This window comes from Leptodactylus fuscus, chromosome 1, assembly GCF_031893055.1.
Source record: "Leptodactylus fuscus isolate aLepFus1 chromosome 1, aLepFus1.hap2, whole genome shotgun sequence".
NCBI classification, from domain to species: Eukaryota; Metazoa; Chordata; class Amphibia; order Anura; family Leptodactylidae; genus Leptodactylus; species Leptodactylus fuscus.
In genome coordinates this window covers 133,323,551-133,342,894 of record NC_134265.1, presented here as the reverse complement: position 1 = coordinate 133,342,894, position 19,344 = coordinate 133,323,551, and the positions used below count along the sequence as shown (strand labels likewise).

General features: G+C 36.7%; 2 gene segments (V, D, J or C); both read right to left on the bottom strand.

Annotated features, from left to right (window-relative positions):
- Positions 1–15,685, bottom strand: part of LOC142206783 (Ig gamma-2 chain C region-like) — a 170,761-nt gene extending 155,076 nt beyond the window's left edge. The window contains 1 exon segment of the C gene segment in view: positions 15,592–15,685. Coding sequence covers positions 15,592–15,685 — 94 coding nt within the window.
- Positions 389–14,341, bottom strand: LOC142208548 (immunoglobulin heavy constant mu-like). The segment is given in 5 exon segments: positions 389–947; positions 1,576–1,899; positions 2,553–2,885; positions 3,990–4,295; positions 14,296–14,341. Coding segments are annotated over 5 exon segments (1,392 nt in total).
- Positions 15,686–19,344: the final 3,659 nt, after the last annotated feature.

Below are 19,344 nucleotides of genomic sequence, written 5' to 3'. Positions count from 1 at the left end.
TATAATCCATATAAAAAGTCTTTTCAAGTTCAATTCTATGTAATATGTATTGAGTAATATTTTAGTATTGAAAGATTAGGTAGACCATGTTTTGGGTTGACTATATTACATATCCTTTATTTTATTTTCCTTTATGGCCCCAAATTTATGCTAAGCAACTGTACATGGATAATCCAGAAGTCCATATGTAATATAATTTTATGAATGCCTATATGTACTCTTGGTCTCATGTATATTAATTCATAGATGATTTATTCTAATATTACATATAGAGCTAATGAACCCTTGTACAGGAATGGAAGCACTGATACAAATGGTGCCAGATGATATTCTACTTGTAACCACACAAGTAATACAGATACACACACTCCACACATAAAAACAAACATTTTATATATATTTTTTTATTTCTACTTTTCAATATGCAGACAGAATTCAATGACGTTAATGTACAAAAAAGGACTAACAAACAATAAGATGACACTTCCTCCTCCTTTTCATTCCACACATGACATAGGGAATAACAGGAGGCAGAGTTATTAGGTCTTATTGTACAGACTGTTAACAGTTATCAGACAAAACAAGGGACACATTCAGGGGAGATGATTTACCAGTAGTTTTGTCAATGCTCCTCTGGATGGCCTGTAATGGTAATGATTCATGACCAACCACACAGTTATAAGTTTTTCCAGAGTTCCATTCTTCAAAGTTTACAGTCAATGTGCTATATAGGATGTAGGTACTCCTGCCATAAGAATAAGATTCCTCCATAGGTTCAGTGGTCACAACATATTTATCTACTACTTCGTCATTGCAGGTCCACCTGACAAATATGTCTTTTGGGGAAAATCCCTTAACAAGACATGTCATAGAGACTCTTTCTTTCCTATTTAGTTCATCTTGATGTGGTGGGAAAAGTAAAACTGCGGGTGTCTGAGGTTCCTGGCCTAGAAGCAAAATGAAAAATATATTTGTATTATTAGTGTAATGAAATGTTTGACATATTCAATCTATTGCTGAAAATGTTTGTTTTTTACTTATAAATTAACATAATACTATAAGTTTCTTAAATATTGGGGCTTGTACAATATGAAGATAAGACTGTTTTCACACTGAGCTTGCAGTGTGCATTTACCACATGTACCGGGAAAACTCCTGACACATAATGTAGGTTAAATTGATCCATAGGCCCCATTGTCAAATGACTGAATGACGGTCATATTATCCTTAATGTGACTAGTAGAAGTTGAGCTTTCTATAGTCTTTGCTGTATGGAGTATTGCAGCAGAATTTGCATTTGTTAAAGATATATGCCAAAGGTTGAGTTGAACAGTTTTTTTTTTCATGCTCTATAACATTCCCTGAAAGTCTTGCAAAGTGACCATGCATCAGCACACAGAGTTTCTATGTAATGCAGACCCACAGGTAGTCGACTGGCCACCAAACAGGATCTGTGCATGTGACAATGCCATGTGCATGGAGCCTTAAATCACAAATAGAGTCATCTAAATAGGTCTTTTGTATGTTTGGACTTCAGGACACAAGATAAGTTCATTGTTTCTTTAGACAACTTACCATTATCTTTAGCCAGAACTTCTCTCTTTGGGGATGTAAGATCAGGATGTCTTACTCTGCATTCAAATTTCTTTTTAAGCCAGTCATCAGCACAGACCGTAGCTATGGCCTTGGTAGAATATCCACTGTCGTGGTAGACAGAGTTTTCAATAACGGTAGTAAGCTTGATTTCAGTCCCATATTCGTACCAAGAAGCTTCTAATCCATCTACGGATGCCATGTTGGAGATTATGCAGGTGAGTGGTGCCTTTTTATACAAAAATATGGTCTCAAAAGATGGAGGAACAACAGCTACTTGGATCATTCCAGGAGCAACTGGGGTTTCTGCAAATGTAAAGAACATTTCATATAATAAGAAGTTTTAAATATTCCATTTAATGTAACATTATTGTTAAAGTGCTAAAATTTGATTATATAGTATATTACTGTATAGAGAGTTAAAGGTGTGTTTTGGGATTATGATATTGAGTTTGACTTCCTCTTCTTAGGCCAGCGAAATCACATCTGTTGGTCTCATGGCTATGCTGAAGCTTAGTCCCATTCACATGTAGTATTGAAGAGACCACAGCAAACAATGTCACAGTCCCAGAATACATCTTTAGCAAGCGTCAACCAAAAGACACTGCGGAAAAGACCACAGAGGAAACGCGTTGTGTTTTTTTCCGTAGTTCTTTTCACACAGTCTGCAGTTTTCCTCTGCGGACTTTCTGCCTCTATTATGTCTATATTAAAAACGCCAGTGTTTCTGTAGGTATAATTGACGTACAGCCCTTTTCTGCGTCAGATTTTTTTCTGCAATGTATGCATGGTATTAGTCAGAATCCCATCCACTTTGCAGATAATGTAAAACACAGCATTTTTTGCAGCAGTGTTTCCGCTGCAGCCAAAACATGGCGTTCTCACAATGTGGGGCCTTAGCCTTAATGATAACCAATCTTTGCTGAAAGCTTTAACTCATAAATTGTAATCTCACTCACCACAAGCTTGGGATTTGCTCAAATTCCTAATTTCAAAAGAGCCAGTTGCATTATGTTCTACCACACATGAGTATACGGTGTCTTCGTTCCACTCTTTCTTAGAAACTGTGATATAGGCACTTTTTATATATTTTCCATTCTCATTTACATTGGCTTTGTCTTCCATGGTGCTGAGGTTTGTCTCTCCATGGTTTTTGAGCCATTTCACTTTGATAACATCAGGATAATAATCACTCATGACACACACAATGGTGCCGTTACCATTCATATTCATGTCTTCTTTTACAGGAGCATGGAGGGTCACTGTTGGTCTTGAGGGTTTTGGTTTATCGTCTACTGAAAATAACAGAGTAAGAATGTGAGTTGTGTTAGTAATAGCTTAATTATTAAATAGACCTTAAATCTGTACCCCATTCTAACAGAGGGGGTACAGTTTTTTGGTCTGATGCCCACAATATTAGCTAGTTAAAGGCCCATTTTATGATTTTGAGGTTATATGTTATATAAAACTAGATAGTGTCGTAGGCGTCAATATCACTAAATAGCAACATTATTCTCTGTTGTGGGCAAAGTATTCACACATCTCCAAACTGGTAAGATTACTATACAATACAACATATGATGAGATGATGTAGGATTAGTATTTTATTCTAAACAGGGGTTTAACTATTCTCCTGTACTGCTATGGAAGTAATGATACTAGTGCAAGCATAACCCCATGTAACCCTTGCTTAACTGTTAGCTTAAATGTTGGCCTACCAGTTTTTGTCCCACTAATTCCAACTATTTAGAAATACCAGAAGCTTTGCATGAAATAACAGTCACTAGTAGCTGGGTGATGTAATTCTGTGCAAACCAAGGCATTGCACATTGTGACTGTACATTCTGTTAAAGCTTTATTCACACAACAGGGCCATTTTATATCCTTCCATTTTTCTGTTTTTGATGGCTGAATTTCTTTCGTTTTGTATCCATTTTAAAGGAACCATAAAAAATGGACGCATTTGGATACATTTTTTGACACAATCCATGTATCTGTTTAAAATGGATGTAACTCAGATGTCAGTTTGTTTATATCTGTTAAAAACAGATCCATTGATTCATATTGGGTCTATGTGTCAAAAATTAACAAATATAGAGCAGGTATATAAAAACAGACATGTGAATACACTCATTCACTTCCATTGCCCATGTGATGGCTGCTAAAATGGCCGTCCCATGGCTGTTTTTTCACTGTTGTGTAGATAAGGTCTATGGGCTACACAAACTGGCCCCAATGGACTACATGTTGTTAAACCATATGATAAACCAACCCAATGTTCTGTCACTAAACAGAAACATATTCTCAATATATATCAGACACTCACATATTAAGATTAATAAATCATTAGCTGAATACTGTAATGTTACAAGCTGGGAAACATTTACCATTCTTACTTGGATTCTGAAGTTTCACGGTCTTGCTGTTCAATGAATGTTTTGCCGTGCAGTAGTATGAATCCATCTTCAGCCAGCTGTCAGATGTCACTTTGATTTGTGAGCTGCTCATATAGGAACCACTTGGTTGCAGTACCGGTGAATATGCCTTGAAGCCTTCCTTATAGCTGTTATTGGTCTTGTCATTCCAGCTGTAAGTAAGTTCACTTGGAATATAATCTCGGGCCAAGCAACCAATGATGACGGAGGAGTCCGAAGATGTCCCGCAAGAAATAAGTGGAAAGAGAGATGGTGCCTGCGCTGAAGCTGAGAATACAAGCATAAGGTGGAAGCAATGAGTATTTGGTTAGGAGGTGAAGTTTAGTATAAGCTAAGAGGAGAAGGTTTGAAATAAGCTTTAGTTCAGGTTAGTTGTAAATTTGGAATTAGTCATAAGGATGGACTACAAAGTTAAGGACAGATCTGAGATTAGATTTTTAATATATTTAGTAGTAAGAACACATCATGTAATCAAAAGATAAACACTGCACCAGATGAAAGGCTGACACTGACAAAAATCATAGAAAACTCACTTTCTTAAAACGCTAAAATGTGGGTGTTATCTGATGTTATAGATCACCAGATTTTATATATATATATATATATATATATATATATATATATATATATATATATATATATATATATATATATATATATATATGTGTGTGTTACCACTATACACATGTTCTCATTGTATAGACAACACCAAGGATGAAGAGAAACATATGCATGCACATAATAGGTCATGTTGATGTATAGTATGATGTGTTGTCCTCTTTACACATGTAGTAATGTGTGCCTTATAGTATACTATTACATTATTCCTAGCTCTTCTATAGACTGTATATTGTTCTTAATATGTACTCTTTATAGAATACATTGCATAAATATATTTTGGTAGAAGCCATGGTATATTTTGTTGAATATTAAATTGTACTTTCACTGTGAGCAGAGTATTGGAATGGTTATATTCCCATTGTAGTTTAACACGAATAACCGTCAGATCATTAGAGCTCTAAGGTCTACAGTCTACTATCAAATTGTAAAACACTAGATTTACTGTATATCACATCTAAATACAAACAATTACCCCCTGTTCTCTGTACCAGATTTAGCTATACAACTCACAGATTCAAATGGTTGCTTAGAGTAGCATGCGTAGGGTATGTATATGACAATGGATCAGATACGAGGATAAATAACGAGATTGAGTATAACACACTCATTGAACATACATTACATTTTTACTTTAGTTTTACCACAACACTGTACTTTTTACTGGCTAGATGCAATAATACTAGCTCATATAAAATCTTATGCATTCTAATGGGGAATTTTCATGACACATTGCGTATTAAGCCTATGTCTCGGATATATAATGGTATATGCTCCCCAGATACAGTCAAAACATAATATATCCATAGGTATCAATTTACCAATGGTACAAGGTAGTATAGTTGGTATATATAAGTATACTGTTTTTGTGGTATACAATTATTACAGTAGGCTACAGTATAGTTTATTTTTCAGTGGCAACATATCCTACTATATGCCAATACGATGGAATAAGAGCTATACATTGTGAGAGCCTCCTGACTTCCACTGTGCATCTGAATATACACGTGGTGTTAACAGGTTAAGTTGTAATGTACATGATGTGACTTCTACTATACTGTCACTGCTGTTTTCTGATGAACTATACTAGACATGATAAGGTTATGTTCCTGCTAAGCTGTACTGTACCTGTATTCTTTCTGCTCTAGTATGCCCTACCTGATCATTTTCTGCTCTACTGTCTCTATGCATTCTCTTGGGTTATACTGTACATTTTATTCTTTCTGTTACACTATGCCATTACTGCAATGCTTTTGTTGAGCTTTACCTATTAAACTTGTACCATACAATACCTGCTCTGATTTATCTACACTGTATATGCAATGCATTCTACTATAACTGTACTGCATCTATGCATTTTGCTTTGCTATATTGTACCTGTTGTTCTTTTTGCTGAGTTATTCTTAACCCTCTATGTTGTCCTCTGTGCAGTATTGTACCTGCTTTGCTTTCCACAAGCTGTACAATAGCTGATATGCTTTATGTTTAAATATACTGCATCTGTTATACCTTATGCTAAAATGTACTGTGCCCGCTATACTTTTTGCTTAAATATACTGTACCTACATTACTTTCTACTGGGCTAATCTGTAGCTGCTGCACTTTCCTCTAGGCTATATTGTACATGTTACTGTCTTCTTTCTGCTAGGCTTTACTATAGATTGTTATATTTTCTGGTTCTATGGGCGAGTCCGTGCAGTACCGCAATTCACGGCCATTACGGACATTTTCTATAAATTTCGGACCTCGGTTGTGGCCCGGCCACACCACGGATAAAATATCCGGTGGTGTAAGAGGCCACATTGAATATAATGTGTCCGCAATTGAAAACCCTCAATTGCGGACCATTTGCGGACTTACATTACGGCCGCGTAAGACCAGCCTTACTGTAACTGCAATGTACCTGCTCTGTTTTCTGATGAGCTGTACTGTACATGCTCTGCATTCTGCTTAGATAAACGGTAACTACTATGCTTTGCTCCCAGCTATTCTGTAACCGATATGCTTTCTGCTACACTGGACCTGCTATTCCTTGTACTTAGATATAGTGTACCTGCTTTGCTTTCTACTAAAATGTACTGTACCTGCTATACTTTTTGCTACACTGGACCCCTATGCTTTATACTTATACAGTGCGTACTATGCTTTCTGCTAAAATGTACTGTACCTGCTATGCTTTCTGCTACACTGGACCCCTATGCTTTATACTTATACGGTACATGCTATGCTTTCTGCTCAGATATTCTCTAACTGCTAAGCCTTTTGTCCAACTGTACCGCACTTGCTATGCTTTTTGCTACACTGTTCACACTATACATTCTACTGAGCTATACTGTATTGTTCAAGATTGTTTGCAGTGGTTTCTGTGATACTGTATCTACTATGCTAAAATGTACTGTAAGTGCGATGCTTTTTTGTTAGCTATACCATACCTATTATGCTATACTGTACTAGCTACGCTATACTGTACTGGCTATCTTTTCTACTGAGCTATGTTGAACCTTCTAAGCTTTTTGTTTAGCTATTCTGTAACTGCATTACCTTCTTATGATCTATACTGAACCTGCAATGCTTTCTGCTAAAATGTGCTGTACCTCCTAGGCTATATGGTACCTGTTATGTTTTCTGCTGAACTGTATTATTTCTATATTGCTTTCCACTTAGCTATACTGTGCCTACATTGCTTTTTACTTAGCCATACTGTATCTTCTATGCTCTTGGCTGTGCTATTACATACCTGCTATGCTTTCTGCTCAGCTATAGTGTATCTATTATGCTTTTTACTTAGCTATGCCTGCTGTGCTTTCTGCTGAGCATACAGTACCTGTTGTTTTCTGCTGAGCTGTGCTGTACCCGCTATGCCTTCTGCTTACCTATACAATACCTGCTATGCTTGCTGCTTACCTATACTGTACCTGCTATGGTTTTTGGTTAGCTATACTATACTTGCTATGCTTTTTGCTGAGCTGTGCTGTATCTCCTATGCTTATTGCGTAGCTGTGCTATACCTGCTATGATTTTTGCTTAAATATACTGTTCATATGCTTTTTTCCTGAGCTATACTGTACCTGCTATGCTTTTGGTTACCTATACTGTACTTGCTATGCTTTCTGCTGAGCTATGTTGTATTTGCTGTGCTTATTGCTTAGCTGTACTATACCTGCTATGATTTTTGCTTAAATATAAGTATATTGCTTTCTGCTGAGATATTCTATAGCTGCTGTATTTTCTGATTAGCTGTGCTATACTAGCTATGCTTTCTGCTTAGCAGTACAGTATCTGCTATACATTTTGCTTACCTAAACTGTAACAGCTATGCTTTCTGCCCAGCTATACTGTATCGGTTATGTTTTTTGCTTAGGTAAGCTATACCTGTTGTGCTTTCTGCTTAGCTATACTGAATGTGCTATGCTTTCTGCTTAGCTATACTGCACCTTCATTGCTTTCTGTTTAGCCACACTATCTCCTATACTTTCTGCTGAGCTATACCGTACCTGTTGTTTTCAGCTGAGCTGTGCTTTACCTACTGTGCTTTCCGCTTAGCTATACTGAATATGATATGCATTTTGTCTAGATATGCCGAATATGCTATGCTTTTTATCTAGATATGCTGAATATGCTATGCTTTTTGTCTAGCTATACTGAATGTGCTATACTTTCTGCTTGGAAATACTGAATGTGCTCTGCTTTTTGCTTAGCTATACTGAATGTGCTCTACTTTCTGCTTAGCTATACTGAATGTGCTATGCTTTCTGCTTAGCTATACTGAATGTGCTCTGCTTTCTGCTTAACTATACTGAATGTGCTCTACTTTCTGCCTAGCTATACCGAATGTGCTCTGCTTTCTGCTTAGCTATACTGAATATGCTATGCATTTTGTCTAGATATGCCGAATATGCTATGCTTTTTGTCTAGCTATACTGAATGTGCTCTGCTTTCTGCTTAGCTATACCGAATGTGCTATGCATTTTGTCTAGATATGCTGAATATGCTATGCTTTTTGTCTAGCTATACTGAATGTGTTCTGCTTTCTGCTTAGCTATACTGAATGTGCTATACTTTCTGCTTAGCTATACTGAATGTGCTATGCTTTCTGCTTAGCTATACTGAATGTGCTATGCTTTCTGCTTAGCTATACCAAATGTGCTCTGCTTTCTGCCTAGCTATACCGAATATACTATGCTTTCTGCTTAGCTATACCGAATGTGCTATGCTTTCTGCCTAGCTATACCGAATGTGCTATGCTTTCTGCCTAGCTATACCGAATATACTATGCTTTCTGCTTAGCTATACCGAATGTGCTATGCTTTCTGCCTAGCTATACCGAATGTGCTATGCTTTCTGCTTAGCTATACCGAATGTGCTATGCTTTCTGCCTAGCTATACCGAATGTGCTATGCTTTCTGCTTAGCTATACTGAATGTGCTATGCTTTCTGCTTAGCTATACCGAATGTGCTCTGCTTTCTGCTTAGCTATACCGAATGTGCTCTGCTTTCTGCTTAGCTATACCGAATATGCTATGCTTTCTGCTTAGCTATACCGAATGTGCTATGCTTTCTGCTTAGCTATACTGAATGTGCTATGCTTTCTGCTTAGCTATACCGAATGTGCTATGCTTTCTGCTTAGCTATACTGAATGTGCTATGCTTTCTGCTTAGCTATACTGAATGTGCTATGCTTTCTGCCTAGCTATACCGAATGTGCTATGCTTTCTGCTTAACTATACCGAATGTGCTCTGCTTTCTGCTTAGCTATACCGAATGTGCTCTGCTTTCTGCTTAGCTATACCGAATGTGCTCTGCTTTCTGCTTAGCTATACCGAATGTGCTCTGCTTTCTGCTTAGCTATACCGAATGTGCTATGCTTTCTGCTTAGCTATACTGAATGTGCTATGCTTTCTGCCTAGCTATACCGAATGGGCTATGCTTTCTGCTTAGCTATACCGAATGTGCTATGCTTTCTGCTTAGCTATACTGAATGTGCTCTGCTTTCTGCTTAGCTATACCGAATGTGCTATGCTTTCTGCCTAGCTATACCGAATGTGCTATGCTTTCTGCCTAACTATACCGAATATACTATGCTTTCTGCCTAGCTATACCGAATGTGCTATGCTTTCTGCCTAGCTATACCGAATGTGCTATGCTTTCTGCTTAACTATACCGAATGTGCTCTGCTTTCTGCTTAGCTATACCGAATGTGCTCTGCTTTCTGCTTAGCTATACCGAATGTGCTCTGCTTTCTGCTTAGCTATACCGAATGTGCTCTGCTTTCTGCTTAGCTATACCGAATGTGCTCTGCTTTCTGCTTAGCTATACCGAATATGCTATGCTTTCTGCTTAGCTATACTGAATGTGCTCTGCTTTCTGCTTAGCTATACTGAATGTGCTATGCTTTCTGCTTAGCTATACTGAATGTGCTATGCTTTCTGCCTAGCTATACCGAATGGGCTATGCTTTCTGCTTAGCTATACCGAATGTGCTATGCTTTCTGCTTAGCTATACTGAATGTGCTATGCTTTCTGCCTAGCTATACCGAATGGGCTATGCTTTCTGCTTAGCTATACCGAATGTGCTATGCTTTCTGCTTAGCTATACTGAATGTGCTATGCTTTCTGCCTAGCTATACCGAATGGGCTATGCTTTCTGCTTAGCTATACTGAATGTGCTCTGCTTTCTGCTTAGCTATACCGAATGGGCTATGCTTTCTGCTTAGCTATACCGAATGTGCTCTGCTTTCTGCTTAGCTATACCGAATATGCTATGCTTTCTGCTTAGCTATACCGAATGTGCTATGCTTTCTGCTTAGCTATAACGAATGTTCTATGCTTTCTGCCTAGCTATACCGAATATGCTATGCTTTCTGCTTAGCTATACCGAATGTGTTCTGCTTTCTGCTTAGCTATACCGAATGTGCTATGCTTTCTGCCTAGCTATACCGAATATACTATGCTTTCTGCTTAGCTATACTGAATGTGCTCTGCTTTCTGCTTAGCTATACCAAATGTGCTCTGCTTTCTGCTTAGCTATACTAAATGTGCTCTACTTTCTGCTTAACTATACTGAATGTGCTCTGCTTTCTGCTTAGCTATACTGAATGTGCTATGCATTTTGTCTAGATATGCTGAATATGCTATGCTTTTTGTCTAGCTATACTGAATGTGCTATACTTTCTGCTTGGATATACTGAATGTGCTCTGCTTTCTGCTTAGCTATACTGAATGTGCTATGCTTTCTGCTTGGATATACTGAATGTGCTATGCTTTTTGCTTAGCTATACCGAATGTGCTATGCTTTCTGCTTAGCTATACCGAATGTGCTATGCTTTCTACTTAGCTATACTGAATGTGCTATGCTTTCTGCTTAGCTATATCGAATGTGCTATGCTTTCTACTTAGCTATACCGAATGTGCTATGCTTTCTGCTTAGCTATACCGAATATACTATGCTTTCTGCTTAGCTATATCGAATGTGCTATGCTTTCTACTTAGCTATACCGAATGTGCTATGCTTTCTGCTTAGCTATACCGAATATACTATGCTTTCTGCCTAGCTATACCGAATATACTATGCTTTCTGCTTAGCTATACCGAATATACTATGCTTTCTGCTTAGCTATATCGAATGTGCTATGCTTTCTGCCTAGCTATACCGAATGTGCTATGCTTTCTGCTTAGCTATACCGAATATGCTATGCTTTCTGCTTAGCTATATCGAATGTGCTATGCTTTCTGCTTAGCTATACCGAATATGCTATGCTTTCTGCCTAGCTATACCGAATGTGCTCTGCTTTCTGCTTAGCTATATCGAATATGCTATGCTTTCTGCTTAGCTATATCGAATGTGCTCTGCTTTCTGCCTAGCTATACCGAATGTGCTATGCTTTCTGCTTAGCTATACCGAATATGCTATGCTTTCTGCTTAGCTATATCGAATATGCTCTGCTTTCTGCTTAGCTATATCGAATGTGCTATGCTTTCTGCCTAGCTATACCGAATGTGCTATGCTTTCTGCTTAGCTATACCGAATGTGCTATGCTTTCTGCTTAGCTATATCGAATGTGCTATGCTTTCTGCTTAGCTATACCGAATATGCTATGCTTTCTGCTTAGCTATACCGAATATGCTATGCTTTCTGCTTAGCTATACTGAATGTGCTCTGCTTTCTGCTTAGCTATACTGAATGTGCTATGCTTTCTGCTTAGCTATACCGAATGTGCTATGCTTTCTGCCTAGCTATACCGAATATACTATGCTTTCTGCTTAGCTATACTGAATGTGCTCTGCTTTCTGCTTAGCTATACCAAATGTGCTCTGCTTTCTGCTTAGCTATACTGAATGTGCTCTGCTTTCTGCTTAGCTATACCGAATGTGCTCTGCTTTCTGCTTAGCTATACCGAATGTGCTCTGCTTTCTGCTTAGCTATACTGAATGTGCTATGCTTTTTGCTTAGCTATACTGAATGTGCTATGCTTTCTGCTTAGCTATACTGAATGTGCTATGCTTTCTGCCTAGCTATACCGAATATACTATACTTTCTGCTTAGCTATACCGAATGTGCTCTGCTTTCTGCTTAGCTATACCGAATGTGCTCTGCTTTCTGCTTAGCTATACCGAATGTGCTCTGCTTTCTGCTTAGCTATACCGAATGTGCTATGCTTTTTGCCTAGATTTACTGAATGAGCTGTGCTTTCTGCTTTGCTTTTGGTTAGCTATATTGTACTCGCTATGCTTTCTATTGAGCAAGTATCTGCTATGCTTATTGCTTAGCTGTGCTATAGCTGCTATGCTTTATGCTTAAATATACTGTAGGTATATTGCTTTGTGCTGAGGTTAACTGTAGCTGCTGTATTTTCTGACTAGCTGTTCTATACCAGCTATGCTTTCTGCTTATCAAAACTGTAACCGCTATGCTTTTTGTTTAACCATACTGTAGACGTACTAACAATACATACTTTTTCTCAAGCTATATGGCAAACATTTATATAATGTATACTGTATACTAATAGGTTAACAGAGCAAGCACAGTGTAAAAATATAAACTAATATAAAACTAATGTAAAGCCAACATGGAAACAATCAATAATGATATTGTATACCATAACAAATAATATAAACATTCATGATTGAATGCACACTATGCAGTATATTAATATACAGTATAGATCTATATCTATGTACAGAAACAATATTATATATTATTATTATATTATTCACAGTTATATACTCATACTCTTATTAATATATTATACATATATATAATCATAGTAAATGTAATGCCTTTTTATAACAAATAGTATATATAATTATATAGTTATGTATAATATTATATATACAGCAGTCAAACATAGGCACTTAACACTGACATTTATATAAAATAAATAAAATAATATGCTATATTTAACTTTAAATTACTATCTTTCAACTAAGTTATCTATACTATTATTTCATATGATGAATGATAAAGTATTTTAAAAATAAGATCTGTATATTTATATATGTTTAAATGTTTCACTCCTAAAAATATGTACATATATTCTTATATAGATATAAATAATGAAGATTAAAATACTTGAATAAATAAGCTTATATACTGTATTTTACACTACTATTTGTAATACATTTTAAATATATATTTTTTTTATTTAAATGAATAAGTACTTTATTAGGAAAGCTAAATAAAAATATATTAATACTTATTACTGATTTAATGTTCTATATAAAAAATTGATTATAAGTTAATAGGAAAATTAATCAACTAAAAATAAAATTTGTGGTTCCGTTGTTTTTTTCGAATCTCTGCCAGCTGTGAACATTGAGTCATTGAGGTGTGACTTTCATATTTAATTTTAGATACTGAATCTTGATCAGAACACATCTGGAGGTTTCAGTTACCGCCCAGAACATCTGCTAGTTTCAGTTCCCATTTATGGAACAAAAACTAAAAATTATAACAATAGTAGGTTTTCAGGCTTAAAAGTAAAGTAGTTTTTAAAAATATATATTATATAGTATTTAATTCATAATATAACAATAATTAACAGATAAACAATTATTTTCAAATTAGTAAATAGTTGAATTTAGCTTCATTTTACCTTTCAGAAATATGATCATTTTTTATTTAAAAGAATTATTAAAAGATCTAAAAAAATTTATTTTGGTCATATTAAATTGTGGACAAATTATTAAAATAATGTGTATAGAAAACTACAACAAATAGTATTAATAATAATCTAAAATAAGTACATGATATAAAGTATCATTTAGAATTGATTAATAATTAAAATTAAGATTTTCTTATATTTAAAATGCTGGTAAGACTTAGACATATTGTTTTATATTTTCTTGTAAAACATTTGTTTGTTTTTTTAATGGTTGAATACAAACTAACCTGAAGTATAGTTTTAATCCTATTAAATGTAGAATGATTGACTACAGTATGATAACCATTTAAATTTGGGCGACTAAACTTAAAAATCTTATTTAATATAGTTGACAATTAAGATAATCCACTTTGTACAATACGACAATATCTAAACAGTCATAAAATACCTTTTTTAGAATTTTATACAGAAAAAAAATCATCTTAAAAATGATCATTGAAGGCTATTATTTCTAGAAAAATAGAAATTTTAATGTTCAGTCTGACTTACCTGCCGTCACTGTGACCATGACCCCTGGTCCCCACACATCCATAGCATAGTAGCACATTAAAAAAATCCTACACTGACACTATACAAATTTCTGTCTATTGTTCACAAGTTTAATGACTTTAGTATAAGTTACTTTTTCCAACAATATCCTGAGTCTACCTAAAAAGTACTGACAAATTAGAAAATAAATTACAGACTTAAAACTGTATTATAATTTATGAAGAGGTTTGAAAGAAGAAATCTATTTTAGGATTGTCATAGAAACGTGTATTTGGCATTAGAGTAACAATAATGTTAAAAAACCTTCATATCAGCTTAAAACATCAACATTTTCCCATATGAATTTTAGTAATAATATTTAAAAAATAAAAAGAAATAAAAAGGATTTACCTGCTGAGACAGTGAGCGGCGTTCCAGGTCCCCATATATCAAAAGCCCAGCTCACTGTGTCACCATTAACTGAGACCCCATTACATAAATTTCCCCAGACACCCAAATAACAGTCTAATGTTATATCACAAATACTTGATGTGCAAATATTATCATTTTAATTTGTATATGGTGTTTAAAACAACTTTTTGTTGAATCTAATCTAAGTAGGATATAAATCATTTCAATCTAATTTCTGTAATTTTTAGTGAAACAACTTGAAATAAGGTGCATTGTTATTACAATTTCAAGAAGAGTGAAGGTAAATAGTTCTTACCTGCTGTGACAGTGAGAAACGTCCCGGGACCCCATATATCAAAGTAGTCACAGTGACACAAACAGCTGCCAGTAACTAGCAAATACTGCTTGATTTATCTGAAGTGACTGCTTAGTGGCTTTTAGTATGTCACTGCCTATTTTAAATCATGATATGGATCATTTTTATAGAAAATATTGTAAAATATGATCTCCATCAATTGATCTCAAGAACTCAATGAATACAACACATCAGTACAATTCTACATTAGAAAAATCAATACAATTCTACAACTTATTTATTATCACAGTTAACATCTAATTGTAGTATATAAAATACCAAAGTGAGCAAAAAAGTGAATACCTGCAGTTACTGCAACTTGAGTTCCTGGCCCCCAAATGTCGAGGTATGCGTAGCCCACAGAGTAAAATGTGATATTTTTCACTGCACAGAAACTCAAGTCTTCCTATTTAATAAATGTCTTTTTTTCTATTCCATAAAACTACTGCTTATACAGGGGAGTCTAACCATTCTGAGACATGGATTTTTAAGTCACAAAATATTGAAAAATAGAGCAAGGGTTAAAATAAGAATATGAAACGTTACTGTACCTGATGTGACCGTCACGAAAACTCCTGGTCCCCATAGGTCAAATCTGTTGTACACAATGACACAGCTTGTATCTTGCCCTTTTAAAAATAGCATGTGTTCTGAATTTCTAAATTTTCATGAGACATTGTCAGTTGCCCCTCTCCCCTCCCAAATCTTAGGGCCCCTTCACACGGAGGATACGCTGGCTGATTCTAAACGTGTAAACATTCCGAATCAGCGGCGTTTAAAACAGATCCCATTGCTTTTTATGGGAGCCGGCATATGCGCGCTCCCCATAGAAATGAATGGGCTGCTTTTTTCCATTCATTTCTATGGGGAGCGCACATATGCCAGCTCCCATAGAAAGCAATGGGATCTGTTTTAAACACCGCTGATTCGGAACGTTTACACGTTCAGAATCAGCCAGCGTATCTTCCGTGTGAAGGGGCCCTAACTCACGGGGTTTTAAAAGAAAAGCTTAATTTGCTAAATATTTCTTTTCCATTTTTATACTGCCTGAAAGATAAATAAAGAAGAATAACAACATGTCTAGTGCTAAATTTAACACATTGGCCCATGCTGTGTGAGATTTAGAGCATTTAGCTAGTTATGTTACAAACTTTTAAACGAAAGGATAAAGGGAACACTTCATCAAATTTTGTACCATGAAAGTACTGTGGGACTTTTAAATACTATTCCAAAATTGCTCTAATTTGTATCCACTAATATATTTATTTTACTGAATAAAAAATGTAGTATTTGCAGGCAGTGCTAATAGCATACCTGAACTTGAGATCATTAGGTTGGTGTAGCAAATTAACAGAGTCGAGCCAAGGCCTCCTTCACATCAGCGTTTTGATTCTGCCTGGCGCAGTCCCCATGAGAGCCCCTCCGAACGGAATACGAAACGCAAGTGTAAGCGCTAGTGCAGTAAAAGCACATGGACCCCATAGACTATAATGGGGTCCATGCGCTTACTGCCAGATCTCCGCAGGGATCTTGCGGACAGGAAAGTACTTCACCATCTACTTTCCTGTCCGCATGATTCATGCGGGCAGCATGCGGCAAGCACACAGACCCTATTATAGTCTATGGGGTCCGTGTGCTTTACAGCACAGCGCTTGCTATTGCGTTTGTATTCCGTTCGGGGGGGTCACCATGCGGACTCCCCTGGACAGAATCCAAACACTGATGTGAACGAGGGCTAAGAAACATGTCTCTTCTTGATTCATTAATAAACATAATGGCCTAGATATACTAATACTGTCTAAAAGGTAGACAGTCCAAACTCAACCTAGACAATGTTAACCCTTAGGGTAAGTTCACACCGAGTTATTTGGTCTGGATTTTGAGGCCTTATCCGCCTCAAAATCCTGACCAAAAAGACAGCTCCCATTGAAATCAATGGGAGACGGTCAGTTCTTTTTTCCGGGAACTGTTTGTTCCGGCTCCCGGAAAAAAGAACTGACCAAAAAACTACATGTGAACTCAGTCTAATAGGTCTAACAAAAAAAGAAACAAACAAAAAAGAAACATTTTTTGCAGGTTCAGGTCCCCTAGAGGGGCTAATATGATAGTAAAAAAAGCATCCGCCTTTCCTTAAAATACATATAAGATAAAACATTACAGAGAAATCATACACATTAGGAGTCCCTGTGTCCAAGATGAGCAGTCTCCAGTAAAAAAAAAATTCTTGTATGGCAAGCGCGAAAAAAAAAAAAAATCTGCTATTTTTTCACTGTTTCACCTTTAGTGAAAATTTGAATAAAATATGATCAAAGTAATAAACATTCCCCCAAATGGTTTAACTAAACATTACACCTGGCCCCACAAAAAAAGACACCCGCGACGAGTGTTAGAATATGGCAACTGTGCCAACATATCATTAGGGATGCAGAGTGAACGCTGTAAAAACTAAGCCTATAAGAAAGTCGTACAAATGCACTTTTTCTATTAATCCACCCCATTCTGATTTTTTTTCCAGCTTCCCAGTACACTGTACAGAATAATATATGGTACTATTATGAAGAACAATTTGTTCCGCAAACATTAAGCCCTCATATGGCTCTGTGAACGGAAAAATAAAAAAAATTATGGGGTTTAAAATGTGGGGAGTCAAAAACAAATATTGAAAATAAAAAATTGTCACCAGCAGGAAGTGTTTTCCCATCCTACAGTCTCAGCGGTTTGCCTGCTGTCCCTTCTTCTCACTTTGTGTATTCTTCAAGAAGTTGGTAGATGGGCTTTGACAAACAGGACACTATGAAGAACCTCACTAGATACAGACATTACAATTTTTTTTTTTATATGTGTCGATGGGATTAGTCAGAATGCCATTCACTTTGCAGCTACTGTAAAATGTTGCATTTTTGCAAAGGGGGCTTCAGTCTTAAGGAACTTTTAGGCTGTGTCCTTAAAGGGGTATTCCCTTGACAGGCTGATCAGAAGGGCCAGCTCTGTCCTGGAGAGCCCCCTGGACCCAGTACAGGTGGTGGGTGACAGAAGGATACTGTCTGTGGTGACCTCCATGCGGGAGAACAAATCCCACCCCATGTATGGGACCCTGATGGGACTTGGCAGCACTGTAAGTGACCGTCTGCTTCACCCCAAGTGTGAGAAGGAGCGCTATCACAGGTCCTTCCTTCCAACCGCGACCAGGCTGTATAATCTACATCAGACCAAGCGAAGATCACTCTGCACAGAAAACTAATGATTATGACTATGAAGTCTTCCTTCTTTCGTTCCTTAGCTGCTATGGACTCCTAGTATATCTTCTCTTCTCAGCATATGTGTGTCTACGTCTGTAATATATTACTGTGTATTATCCTGTATCTGTATTACTATGCTGCTGTAACATATTGAAACTTCCCCACTGTGGGACTATTAAAGGATTATCTTATCTTATCATATAACTCTTGTTCTGCAGCCTGCAGGGCTCTGTGCTCTCTTCACTTCCTGGATTTCTCGGCACATTGGTGGGTGGGGTTTCACTTGCTCTGCTATCCGCTATGTTTGCAGTCAGTAATTAGGGATTGGTTGTAAATGCATTACCACAGTATAAAGCTAATATGGAAACTGATGTAGCAGAGCTGGATTTGAGTCAGCTTGCATTACATACAGAGGTAACAGACTCCTTATCTCAGCCCTTATCAGCCAAATTAAATTAAACCAGCTGATAAGTGGAAAAGCTAAAGATAGACAGCACAGTAATCCCGGAGCTCTCACCTCCCCCCTCCCCTATCTGAGGAGCTCCATTTCTTGTCAGCCCCTTCCCCCCTGAGAGCAGGCATCTAAGTCACTTGGGAAATGAGCAGATAAACCCAGTGGCCATAGAAACGCAGTGTCAACAATGAAGTGAATAAATTAAGATAGCGGCCAAATAAAGCAGTTTTGATAAAGCAATGTATTTAGGAAAAGTCTTAAATCCACATAAACTAGCGGTATAGATAGGATCCTTGTGATGGGACAACCCCTTTAAGGAGTAAAACTGCAAAAGATTTATAAAAGTGTCTGATGCTGTGATAAATCTAGTATATTCTTAGACTGTCTAGTCTAAGTTTACATCTACTATTAGCTGGCCTAAAATTTCTTAGTGCATTTCTGGTACATTTTTGTCACAAAGAGGTGCAAGTTAGATAACTACTCCCACTCCCTGAAAGGAACACCCCAATTCAGTCAAGTCGGAAAATTGGCTAAAAATTGTATTTTGCTTAATAAATTCCCCCAAGTATTACCTGCACACTATGTTTGGTGTAGATGGTGCCTGTGCAAGG